General features: G+C 41.2%; 1 protein-coding gene across 16 annotated transcripts in view; it reads right to left on the bottom strand.

Annotated features, from left to right (window-relative positions):
- Nucleotides 1–13,857, bottom strand: part of tnika (TRAF2 and NCK interacting kinase a) — a 62,262-nt gene that overhangs the window by 37,736 nt on the left and 10,669 nt on the right. For 15 of the 16 annotated variants that reach the window (XM_044167546.1, XM_044167547.1, XM_044167548.1 and 12 more), the window contains exon 2: nt 12,193–12,258. In XM_044167546.1, the coding sequence (XP_044023481.1) occupies nt 12,193–12,258 (66 nt within the window). Of the gene's footprint in view, nt 1–12,192; nt 12,259–12,990; nt 13,425–13,857 lie in introns of those variants that run through there. The other variant, XM_044167554.1, reaches the window with a different exon arrangement.

The following is a 13,857-nucleotide window of genomic DNA, read 5'->3' as shown; positions in this document are numbered from 1 at the left end:
CAACAGACTTACGGTGCCTAGTACTAGTAGAAATACTCATGTGTTCTTTGTACAAAAAATTATCATTCTTATGTATCTTAACTTCTCTATTGTACAGCACTCAAACTACTATCGAAAGTAAATACACACTAATCGCGTTCAATCAAGCCCTTTATCAGCATTTTAAAATCCCTCCATTTTGGAGCTACTGTCTGTTGAGGAGTAATCCAGCTCTAAGTCAGATAACCACTCATCATGTTGTCTATATAAGCTTGTACTGTAATGAAAGGTAGAGATGCAAAACAGATTTTAGGTCCAATATTACGGTGCTATCTTATCTCTCATCTCATCTGTCCTCTTCCATGTTCACCATGAGGGAGGTGCCAGACTGACACAAAGTACACCTATTCCAACAATTATCATCAACACATAATTATGATTAATTGCACCTGCCAAGTGAAAGTAAAACGCCAGTAAAGCACTTGGTATTCAGAGTACTTGGCATAATGTGGAAGTGTGTGTCTTAGGAGGTTGTGTGTGTGTGTGTATAATGATTCTGTTTTACGATTTTTCTTCTGCGATATGGAGCTGAATGTTGAGGGGAACAAACACACACACACACACACACACACAAGCACCACAGGCTGCAGAGGGAAGCATCTCTTCATCATTCTCAGCTTGCAGCCTCAGTTAAGCGAAACCAACCTGCCAACCATTGCCTTAATACAACCTGCTGGTGGATATCATGATACCCAAAGCTTCTGTGTGTGTGTGTGTCTGTGCGTGTGAACAAGAAAGAAATGCTTCTACAGCGTGTGTGAATTTGTTTGTTTGTGTGCACGTTCATGCCCTTGCCAAGTCAATTACACAGACCCCCCCTCGGACACATTTACTATGCAGGACACTTCCTGTCGTAGCCTAGCAACAGTCTTGGCTAGCCAGAGTACAGTGGGCACGACACTTAAACGTACATACACAAAACGTACACGTGCACACACACACAACCACACACACACACACACACACACACAAAGAGAGGATGTAGACAGGGAATAAGAGACTATTGTCCTGATATGAGTTGTTATTTAGAAGAAGCGATGGGTTGAGGAAAGGAGGGAGGGAGAGAGAGGAGGAAGAAGTGATTGAGAAATGAGGGAGGGGATGAGCAGAGGACTAGTTCAGTGAGAGAGCTGAATTTCACAGTGCATCTGTCCTCAGTGTGTGCTGGCTGTGTGGCCAAGCTGCAAGGTCAGAATAAACCATCCAAATTTTACTTTAAAATGACTGAGCGAATGAGTTTTCTGATTTTTTTCCTTATTTGATTTTAAGCCTATCCTTTACATTAACCAGCTACACCGGTGGTTCTGCATGTTTTAGCCTATTAACTAAAGTAAACTAAGTTTACCATATTAAGATTGATAGCTGACTTTCTAGGTAGCCATTGGCTTTTATTAATTTCACTAAGATTAAAAATCACCTTGCAGAGACTTGAAACTTACTTAAGACGTTCATTACAGTAGACTGTTCAAGTTTTTTGTTCAGGTTTTTTTGTGTTTTTTTTTCATCATAGTGATGCAGTTGCAAGTAGGACCATTTTTGAAAACTACAGGGTTTCCCACAGTGAGGCGGGCCACTTCACCTGAAATGAAGACCACTTTTATGATATATATCTCACACAATAAATGCCATATATCTAATGACTGTGGTGGCTATTACTTTGAGCGTCATCTACTAACTAAATTGATCATGAGAAATGCGTCACTCTGGCTGGTTTACCACCTCTGCTAAACAATTTCCTAGTGGAAACCCTGCTACCCGTTGGTGTGCTCAAGGACATTGTGACATCTGACATTTTAGAGGCGACTGCCAAACTAGGAACCTTTTAATACAAGCAGCAACCAAATTCAAATTATCAGCGCAATGTTTGCTTATTATTTGTCATCAAGGTTTTATTTTTGACTTACTTAATGTAATGCTTTTCAGCAGCCAACTTAAAATATCTGGTCTCATATCAAAGCATATCATTTGATTTAGCATTAGCATGGGCCTTTCACTTTACATTTGATATTTCAGATAGCGACGCTAAAAAAGTAAAAAAAATCTAATTAGTCTGCAATGTTGTGCAACCATTGTTCTACCACCTGCATCAGTCTTCATATGTCCCTTGTTTGCAAAGGATAGAGGAAAACAAAAGCAGAGATACTGTACATGTTAAAGCATATGAATGCACACATACACATTCACTAGGAACAGATTGCCAGATTGTGTTTCCAACTCTTTGTAAAAAGGAAATGGGTCACACCATAATCCTAATCTGTGCCGTCATGGTAATCCACCCACACACGCACACACACATACACAGACATCAGGCAAGAATTGACTGAATGGCATCTAAACATGCACCCCTGGCATAGTGCCTGTCGGCATGGTAACAGTATCATAGGGGAGAAGTGGGCTATGGGATGTGCCCCTGGGCTTTCACTCTATACATTTTTTTTCTTCTGTCTCTCTCTGACAGGCAGGTCCTAGAGGGAGATTGTCCACTGCTGTCACACACAATCACACACACCAAACTGTAGTTCAGCTGCGTTAGGGTTGAAGGATTTCAGACAACCAGTGTTTCAGTCTGTACCCTCGTATCAACACCCACTGGTTCTAGTTTGTAGGTTTACAATCCCAGCGTGCTCAGCAGTTGCTGGAGCTGCGATGCAGAATTAAAGCTACTTTCGGCTAACAAACGATACAAATACAGTTCTGCTCAAATGAGCCCAAAGAAATAAGGGGGCAATACTCCCAGACACACCTCATTGCAGTTCAAACACCTGCAATCATTCCGCATTCACACATGCTCACACACACCAACACACACAGACAAGTGCACACATACATGCACGCGCACAAGCTGTTGTGGAATCAGTGAGGCAGTAAATAAAAGTGACAAAGGCCTCCATTCCAATCTACTACTGCACTGCCCAGGAAATATAGAAGCACCCCGAGGCTGCTCTCACACTCACACATGAGAAAGGAAGAGAGGAGAGAGACAGATTGAGACAGGAAGAGATTTAAAAGGAGAGAAGATATAACAAGTGCCAGTGAAGATTAGGGAAACATATACAAGCAGAGAGTTTGTGGGAGAAGGAGGTAGTAAAGAAAGAGAGGTGGAGGTGAGGAAAGAAAGAAAGAAAGAGGAAAGATGAGAGGAAGAAAGATGAGAGCAATGATCTGTAGAATAGTCTGGAGGGCTTTTATTGATGGGAGAGGGGGGAGTTTGCGGGAAGGAGCAGCTGAATTTTGCGACAGACAGCCTTCGAGTGTTGATTCCACTCTGAATGAACCGGTGTTATCGGCTAAAGCCTATTGAAACAATAATCTATCAGCAGTCTGAAATTTAGCCACTCATTAACCTGCTCGCTCACAGTACAACAAGCTAATTAACAAGCCAGTGGATAAATTTATGAGAAACAGACTAATCTGGGGTCAGGGAAAGGATTTGGCGGTGTGCTAAATAATCAAAAATGCTGGCACACAAAACAGTTTAAAAAAGAGAAAAAGAAGTTGGCAAATACACATAAATTTGATCACAAGCAATGGAAGCACATCTGTCACTCCCTATGGTGGTGTGATGGTGCTTGAAAACGAGGCGACAGGGCGCATACACAAAGCTGGGTAAGTCCGTCATCATATGACAAGAAATATGATTTAGTTTAATGTTAAATATGTAAAGAGGATCTGTGGGCCTGTGTATGCATGTGTTTGTGTGTGTGCATATGTATAAGGTCAGAAAACAGTAAAAGCTTGTCCTCATCATAAAACATCCTTTGATTTGATGGAAATAAATCAACTGTAACAGGATAACCACTCGCTGGATGAACGTGTCTGTGTCCAGAGCTTATTTATGGTAGGCATTTGAGGCTGACCCAGATTAACTGAAACACACTGAAACGCACATATAAACAGATATACTGTACACAAATGTTGCTTTTCAGCTGGATGTTGTTGAAATCGATCTAAACAGCTGTGTGAACCCCTCTAAAACTGTTAACTCTATCCCATCACAACAGCCTTTCCACAAGCATATTACCTCATTGAGTCACTAACTCATTTATAAAGGTTAACTCACTACTGCACACACTGACTAATTCACTTGGTTAGCCACTGACCTGCCCATTCACCCACTTATCTCTCATTTCAAGTCAAACTGCCTAAACGTCTTCAGAGTCAGGACAGAAAGAAAGAAACTCTCCCCCTGATGCTACAACATCTGCAGAACAAGCAGACTAAAAACACACACACACACACACAGACAACTGGAGGATGAAAGAGAAACAGAGGCGGAGAGTGTGAGTGAGGGAACACTACAAAGGAGGAGGAGGGTCGCAGCAAAGAGGCAAAGCGGCAGGTTCAGCACATCAGCATCATGCTCCAGCAGCTCTGGAGGTCAAACGAACAGCCAAGCTGATTTACTGTACCCACTGGAGGTGAGAGAGGGAAAGGAGGAAGAGAGGGAGGGAGAGAAACAGCTGAGTGAGGGTGCAGAGAAGGACAGAAAAGATGAACAGAAGAAGATGCTCAGGTAAAGGAGAGCAAGGCTGGAAAACAAAAATGAGGAGCTAAAGGCTGTGAAAAAACACAGTGATAAGAGAAAAGAGAGGACATAGGTAATAGAGAATAATAGAGAGTGCTGGCATAGCTTATTAACTTAACTATTGATGAGTAGTAATTCACACTGTGGGGGGGGGGAAACATGTATAAATAGCTCTTTACAGTGCACATTATCAATTAAAGAGTAGGGGATCTGACTGGAAAACGTAGAGTAGAGAGAGAGAGTGAGCAAGACAAAGACCGAATGAGAGATTGCTATTGACATCAGGCATGGCTAATTGACCCTGGTCTGGGTGGTAGGAGTGCATTGTGGGTAAGTGGGGTGTGTGGCCTTGGGGAAGACAGAGAGGGGATGTAGGCTAATGAACACACTGCCAGGTGTGAGAGTGTGTGTGTGCGTCGCTGCATGTTGGGGGCGGAACAAGCACATCTGCTGTTCCCACGGTAACACGCACAATCCACCTCAGTCACGGTTCACAGTTCATTCATAAGGACTCAAGAGAGTGTGTAGACAAACAACAAAAATACAGCAACAGAGGGGCAATGACATGGTGTCAAACTGTAAACAACTGCAACAATGACCCTAAACCAGGGACATGTACTGTATATGGCAACAGGCAAACACACACATAGAACCATTTATAGAAAAACACAAACCATACCCGCGCCTTATAGCCTGCAGACCTTCTGGCAGCATCCCCATTAGCACTAATACTACCATATAGTACTACATTCTTTATTCATTTACATATGTCAGCCCGTTATCATGCTAACTACAATTTACTGATACAGCAAGCATTACTAGCCTATATATTTCCTAGGGGAGGCTGAGAATGAGTAATGTTCTCCCCTTGTGCAGAAAGTACCACTGAGGTGCTGTTGCCAACAGTGAGACTTATAAACATTCACCACAATGCAGTAATTTGGGTCTTCTGTATCTGGGCTCAGTCAAGCAGAGGTGAAGATCTACTGTACTGTAAATAATTCATCATCTTCTCCATCATTATTCAGATTCATGACCCCATTTACAGGAATATTCTAATCATTTCATCAAGGAAAATCATTTTAAATACTTGACAATATGATGGTTGTGACTACATTACGTCTGCACCTGGCGCCTGTTACACCTAAACCTAAGTCCATAAAGTAATGTTAGAGCCCCTTGCCACACATTTTCTGGTGTCCTGTGAAAAACATGTAGCCTATCTCCAAATTTGGTGATTGTGAATTTGTTTTTGACAAACTGAAGAATTAAGTCTTCTCTTATGGGTTGAGAAAATTATCCTGCTACTTTAGCTAAATAAACCATATAAAAACCCAATGGATTATCTGAAAAATGCATTGTCACAAAGCAGAAAACAGGGCTTTCTTAGGACAGCAAGAATGCTGGTTCCAGCTTCTCAAATGTGAGGATTTTTGCTTTCCTTTGTTCTCTTGATCATAAATATCTTTGAGTTTTGGACTGTTGATTGGACAAAACAAGCAATTTGAAGACATCACCTTGGGCTCTGGGAACTTGTGATGGTCATTATGCACTACTTTGTGTTTGTTTTTGATTGGTTTAATTTAACAATTATTTTTTTTATCAAAACAATAACTGGGAGATTAAGTGATACCGAACAGCTGCCAGTTTATTTGGTGGACCTATCTAAAACCAATGCAGCCTAATACAACAGTCCTGCAATAAATCCTCCCTTCATGAAGGTTAATATGTTCAGTTTTTGTTGAAACTGGTGAGAGGTGTTGATTCAACTGTATGATCATTTTGGAGGCTGCAGTTTGTGGTGCTGTTTGAATTGTATTGCATGACACTGCCAGGTGTTTCTATTATTTTGTCCACCCCATTTATATCAGAGGGTAGGCTAAATAACAGAAACCCCTCTCTGTATAATGTAATACAGTTCAACAGCACCACAAAATATATCCTCCAAAATGACACTTCAAGAACACAGTTCAACAAAAACTGAACATTATAACCTTCATGAAGGGAGGATCTATTGCAGGACTATTGTACTGTATTTGACTGCATTTGTTTTAGCTATAGTTGTACCTAATAAACTGGCAACAGAGTGTATTTTAACAATATATTTTATGACCAACTGCACCAGCGGAGCTGTGCAAAGCGGTATAAAGGCATGTTCCTACTGGGCAGCTCTGTGTTGGAAGAATTTATCAGTCACTAAAAAAATCAACTGATCTATATGTTTGTACTATACTGAGTGACTGATACAGGACTTTAAAATTCAAATTCATAGTACTATGATTAATTCAACCTTTTGTAAAATAAAAAAGAGAAGAAGAGAGAAAAGAAGTTCAACTGTAATAAAATAAATATTTTATACAGAGGAAGAAATAATATATATTCAGTACAAAATGTAATGCCAACCACTGATTTGTCAAGGTACCATTTTAATATAATCAATCACTACTTTCTAAGAGATACACACTTTATGTGCTTGCTTGTTTGATCTTCTTTCCTGCTGAAAAACACTAGCTGGAGGAGTTTAGAACATCAAACAAAGAGGAATAAATGACGTCACTATCCTTTTTCGGAGTCTCTTATGCCGGGCTTTCACACTTCATGCTGTTTCTCTGAGGTGTGTGTGTTTGTGTGTGCGTGCGTGCGTGCGTGCAAGGGGTGGCTGTGGCGGGCATGCAGAGAGAAAAATCTCCCATAGTCCTTTGCAGCGTGACTTCAAGCAGATAAGGAAGATTAAAAAAACAACTTTGAAGTTTTATTCGGTTCTGAAGAGGGCAGAGGAGGGAGGAGGAGGAGGAGAGGTGGGCCGGGGTGCAAAACAGGAAGGGACACTGCAGGTAAAAACGATAAAGAGACATAGACATAAAGGGAGAGAAAGAGACAGTGTGAGAGAGAGAAAGATACAGGTGTGATTGTTTAACGAGCTGAAGCATTTCTTTGAGCCTTAATCCTTACATCCCGAGACCCCGGATTTCCACAGTACCTAGATTATCAAGACAGCAGCGAACGCACGGGGTCGTAACCGCACACGCCTACGTTTTGTGTTTTGTGGTCTCATCTGTTCATCCATTTTAAAGAAACCCATGATAAGAAGAAGACATTTTCAGGGGCATACACACGCACTGAGGGCACGTCACCACATACATGCTCCTTCAAACACTTGTTCACACACACATTGGTTTACACACAAACACACCAATGCAGTAAATGGAAACCACACGGCTGCTCTTTGTACAGTCGCTGTCACAGTGGGTGAGCATATAAAGGCCCATATGGTCCAGGTCCCCAACCGTTGCTTTGTGTGAGTGAGTGTGTCTGTGGGTGTGTGTGTGTGTGTGTGTGTGTGTCTCAGAGTGACTGGTGAATATTTAAAGAGTGTGTGGAGCACTTTGCCTGAGGAGAAGCAGAGTGGATGTGTTCTGTCATCAGAGAGAAAAAGATTGGTTGCATCTTTTTCCCCTTTTTCACACACACACACACACACACACACACACACACACACACACACACACTGGAAATGCTTTGCTGCCAAAGCCGAGGAGACAGCTGATGAGACGATGGGCTGAATGTGTCATCATTCAGGTGCTTGTGCATGTGCAAGCGTTTCAGTGTTGTGTTTGTGTTCTTGTGACTGAGATATGATTAGTTGTCTTAACTTGTCCTTGCATCCATCACAGAGAAAAATAACTTCTCCCACAGGAATGACGAGGAACTGCAATTAATCAATTAGCCAATCAATAAGCCTATCGGTCAATTCGTCGTTCCATCAGTCAGTCAGGGAGTGTTTTGGCCAATGACTGGGCTAGGGATGGTCCCTGTTCTTGGCCTTGCCATGGGACTATGTGAGGCAAGGAGCGCTTCCTCAATTCGGAGAACTGCAATTCCCATAAACCCCATCAAATATTCACAGGCTTTAGAAAGAAAGAGAGAAGGGGGAGACAGTACAGAAAGAGAAGCATGATAAAATAAAATAAGAGAGTGAGTAGGGGAAGGAGGAGGGATAGAGGGCTGGAGAGATGAGAGTTGAGGAGAGAGACATGGCAAGATAAAGGAAGGAAATACTGATGAGGGAGTAGACAGAGGGAGATGGAGAGAAAGCTGATGAGAAAGAGAGCTACACCAGTTGGAGAGAGAGCGAGAGGGGGAGCTAAAGGAGGAAACAGAGAGAGAGGAGGATGGAGAGGGAGAGAAGTGGAGAGAGAATGTCTTTAATTATTCAGCATTACCCATGTTCTCTATTTAAGGCCCTTTTAAAGCAGCCAGTTGAAGCTATATATACACATACTGTAGGCACAGGCTGCTCCCTTAAGTACAGCTCATCAGGGATGTTTCAACCCAAAAAGAAGGGGAAACAAGAAGAAAAACGTGATTATATATTGATAAGAGAAATGCACAGAAGGGAGGGATGAAGAAGTAAAAGGGGATGAATAGATAGAGGAGGAAAAACAAGGAAACAGAACCGCCATGGAGATGTAAGATGAGAAAGGGAGACAAAGGGAGAAGTCACGATAAAATTATCTTTTTCGCTGTGGCTACTCATCCATCACTGTTCTTGGCCAAACTAGTTTTGCTGACAGGGAAACTGCATCAAAACACAACAACCTGGAACAACTTTTCAAGACATTTTTTTAATTGAGATGATTGAGATGATTTGGGGTGTGCGTGAGAGGGAAAAAGAGAGAGAGATGGAGAGAGAGAAAAGAGCACTGTGGAGCAGATCTGTATCATTTAACTAGATGGGGTAATGGAATTGTTGATAAACCTGTTATCTCCTACTCCCAGACATACAGAACTGCAGCTACGTGGCACATTATTGGCCCTCTATCACCAATAACATAAAACACTGTGTTGGCCATTACTATCACACACATATACACGCACAAAAGTACCCATGCATGCATGAGTACACATGAACCTACATATCTCTAGCTTCATTACAAATAGTACACTGAGTAAAAACTACTGCAGCAGAATGCAGAGGATTGGTTTTAGAGTCACATTTTTGCTGCAGAAAATATCAAAGATTTTCTCTGATTTGAGAAAAGGTCAAAAATGACTTATATATCATATCATATTTCTGTTAAATATAATTCTAAATCTCAATTGCAACTGCATTTTTCACTTCATCCAACAGGCTTATTAAAAATTCAATAAGCCCAAAGGTTGCCTAAATGTGTCTATCCACAGAAAGGAATCATTCAGTTTCAGTGATATGCTATATTATTCTGAATATATTTCAAAATAAAATTCAACAAGGAACAAAATAAAAGACAGCTTGGGTAGAGGAATTGTCTAGTGATTCCCAATTTGCTGCAGCCAACACACTGTTAGCTTGCAGTCTATGATCACAGATTCGTCAGCGCAAAACTGGCCCCTGGCTACTGAGCAAATAAAATTTATTTTTGGAATCAAAATGAGGAGTAAAAACATGTTTACAGCCTGCCTGACTCTAATCTTTACATTTGGGAAAAATTCCACCTCTGTTCATTCTGCAGCATACTGACAAGTATCCATTGATCCAGACTAGGGATACTGCAGTCCGAAGCTACTGTATATAAAGCATGGTATTCTTATGTGTTATTTTTCTCATATAACAAGTGTCTAAAATGGTTCAGAGAGAGCCGGAGCAATTCCAGTTCACTAATACCTGCCAGGCTGAAGGTCAATTTATCATCTCAGTGACTCAGAGATTCACCTGCTCACAAGAAGTTGATCCTCTTCAGGCGGCTTACCTAGACGAGGGACCTCAACCGCATGAGGAATTTAAAATAGATGACATTTTTGCTCAAGTGACTCTGCTCCTTATCTGTGCGTGTGAATCCAGTCTTTTCCAGTTTACATCTGTATCTACTTCTACAGCACTGACAGGGCAATATTTGAAACTAAGCCTACAAAGCATTTTTAGCTTTTTGTACTGTTATTTTGTATTGAAGATTTATATTTCTATTAGAGCTGCAACTAACTATTCTTTTTAATTATTGATTAATATAATGATTACATTCTCAAATAAATGTTTGGTTTCTAAATGTCAGAAAATAGCTCAAGGTGACATCTTCTAGTTTCTTGTTTTGTCTGAACAACCCAAAGATATTTGGTTTCCTGGTTCCAGCATTCTTCCTTAATAAATGACTTAAACAGTTAATTATCAAAATAGTTGCTGCTTAATTTTCTGTCACTCGTTTCAGCTCTACTGTTTTATTTTCTTTACGCCTATGAAGTTCTGAATGTGTGCAATAGATTTTTAATGAGCTTTGTAGGCCAAATGTTTATTATATTTAGCACCTAAAGAACACTTTAAGAATAAATAGTTAAGCACAAACAGCCAATGTGCTAAATATAATGAACTTTTGGCTTAAAACGCTCACTAAAAATCATACATTCAAAACTTCATAGGTGTGCACAAGAAAATAACACAGTAGAAATATAATTTATGGATCTGTCAACCAACAGCAGTAATAGTATCAACTTCAGTACATACTCCATTGAGTATTATACACTGTGTGACACCCAATCACAAGCCAGTGTGGATCAGCTGTATGGGCAACAGACCCAACAGGCCAGTGCTGTTGCCATAGGCATTCTGTGGCTCGGTAATGTATAGGAACAGATTGGCTGAATGTCAGCCAGTAAATGAGCCGTGACTTTCACCAAGACAGCAGAGTCAGCAATAAATGGATACACATAACTCTCCTGTTCTCCATTCCTTTTGTGTTTTTTCCTCCATTCTGTCCATACACACACACACACACACACACACACACACACACACACACACACGAGGATGTCAGATTATTTCTAGAAGCATGGAGAAGCATGTCCGAACTCTGCCTGACCTTTCATCTGACCCAGTCAGCTGTAAGAACAGCTCCTCTCCATCACCACCTGACCTTGACTCTCTGCGCCATTAGACACACTCTCACACACACAAAATACATGCACTCACAGGGGCCTTCACGAGTCCATACCTTCACATATTAGAACAAACACATGTTTACTCCAGCTAGAGGTGATTAAACAGTGTCACATCCTGCAGCATGGCAGGTTAAAGCAGCAGAGGAAAGGGAAGCGAGGACCAGAGAATGACGAGCCATCATGGAGGGAATAGGAAGTTCAGACAGTGACATGGACCGAGAGATAGTGTTTAAACAACAGCAGGAAACAGCTGAGTCCAGCTGACAGCAAAAACCTCAAACCACACTGATGTAACAACGTCAGACCAACTGAGCACAAGCACTTCCTGTGTTCCAGAGAAACACTTCCACCTGAAATACCGAATCAAGAAGGGAAGAATTATAAAAATCTTGCATATGTATAGAAAGAAATGCAACTACAGCAGGGAAGGAGAGAGAAAGTAAAGAAAAAGGAGTAAGGGAAATTCTCCTAAAAGCACTTTAATGTGCCCCAGTTTCTGCTTCTTCTCTCTGCATTTAAGTCTCTTTTACATTCGCTCCATTTCTCTCAAGCTTATGCGCTGCTTTTATCTCCTGTCTTCTCTGTTTCCTTCAGTCACAGTGCACATTTCTATTCTTTGTTCCATATAGGCTACTTGGAGAGAATAAACAAAAGCTGATAAGATAGGGGAGCATGCTATCAGAAGGATAGACTAATGTGTATCAAAGTCTATATCTTACCTTGTACACCTGCCCATAGGTGCCATTTCCCACCAGCTCAACCAGCTCAAAGATGCCAGCAGGATCCTGGAAAGACAAAGGAAACATAGTGGGGTTATTAGGATGAATAAAACTAATAGAAGCCTTAATTCATACATTCAACTCAAAATAATATGTAAACAAAGTTTTCAGATTGTTACAGGGTACAGTGTATGTTCAATCCCATTTATACAGTAATCATATGTATGACAAAACAATACATGTCTATTTTCTTAGCCACACTCGTGACGTAGCTCTAGGAATGGCAAAGTCGGTAGGTTGGTCAGTCGGTCAAACACTTTGGTCCAGACTGAAATATCTCAACAACTATTGGATGGATTGCCATGACATTTTGATCAGACATTCATGGTCCCCAGAGGATGAATCATAATGAATTTCGTGACACATGATTAGCGCCACCAGGAGGGTGACATTTCTGGTTTTGAATGAAACGTCTCGACAACTACTGGAAGAATTGTCATCATATTTTGTACAGACATCCATGTCCCCCTCCGGGTGAATTGTTATAACTTTGGTGCTACCTTCACTTTTCATCTAGAGCCATCATCAGGTCAAAATGTTCATTTGTCCAATACTTTGGACATTGCCATCAGCCTCAGTTTGTCTTTAATGCTAATTAGCAAATGCTATGATTGTGAGCATTGTAAACATTACCTGCCAAACATCAGCATGTTAGCATTGTCATTGTGAGCATGTTAACACGTTATCGTTAGCATTTAGCTCAAAGCGCTGCTGTGCCAGGTTACAGTACAAGGTTACCTGCTTGCTGTAGACTCTCAGTTCTGTTTCCATATCACAGCAGTGGATACTTGCATTTTTAACAATGGTGTGAGTTGAACCTCCAACCCAAGCAGTGCTGATGTCTTGCTCAACCAACTGAGCTCTCCGGGTGTTGATACATTGGTCTGAAATGCAGTACTGGATTGTTTTAGGCTTGTGTCCAGACTAGCTAATAATTTAAGCCCACAGTCGCTAGATTGCCAACACAGAACTCAACGCATCTCTTACAAGAGTATTCGAACAGAGCATAAAACCCACTGACCCCCGCACACACAAACAGACACACACACATACACACACACCTCCCCCTTCCTCTCTGCCGTGTGTTGCTACGGCATTCCAACAATAGCTGGTATTCACCCTCTCCTTCCTTCTCTCTCTCTTTCACACTCTCTCTGCTCCACCAGCCTCTGTTCTCCAACCAGCCGAAGTCCATCTATGTCTCTCTCACCCTTTTATCTACACATTCTCTCTTTCTCTCCTTCATTCCTGACAGAGTCCAGGACAAGTCCCTCTTTCCAACTCTCTTCTCATTCCAAGAGAGTCCCAGAAACACTGAGGCCTTTTTACCAGCTTCTCTTATGTCTCTTTTCTCCCTGTGCGTCCTTCTTGCTATTTAAAAGTTTTGTAAATGTTACATACCATTATTCGTTTTGTGTCAGTCTTAACTGTCTTCAGCTTTGAACCTCATTCTTTCTGCCAGAGGTGCCTGTGGAGATGTCACAGCTAGTGTTGGGCCCTCATTTACTCAAGAATTCCATATTCACACTGTCTATGAATGTGTATTAAGCAATTAAGCAATCCTACACTGCAAATGATCTAATAACGCAATCAAGTCTGAGGTTT

Source organism: Siniperca chuatsi, linkage group LG15 (genome assembly GCF_020085105.1).
Source record: "Siniperca chuatsi isolate FFG_IHB_CAS linkage group LG15, ASM2008510v1, whole genome shotgun sequence".
In the NCBI taxonomy this organism is placed as follows: domain Eukaryota; kingdom Metazoa; phylum Chordata; class Actinopteri; order Centrarchiformes; family Sinipercidae; genus Siniperca; species Siniperca chuatsi.
The sequence above is the reverse complement of the archived record's forward strand: the minus strand, read 5'-3'. Positions and strand labels throughout refer to the sequence as shown.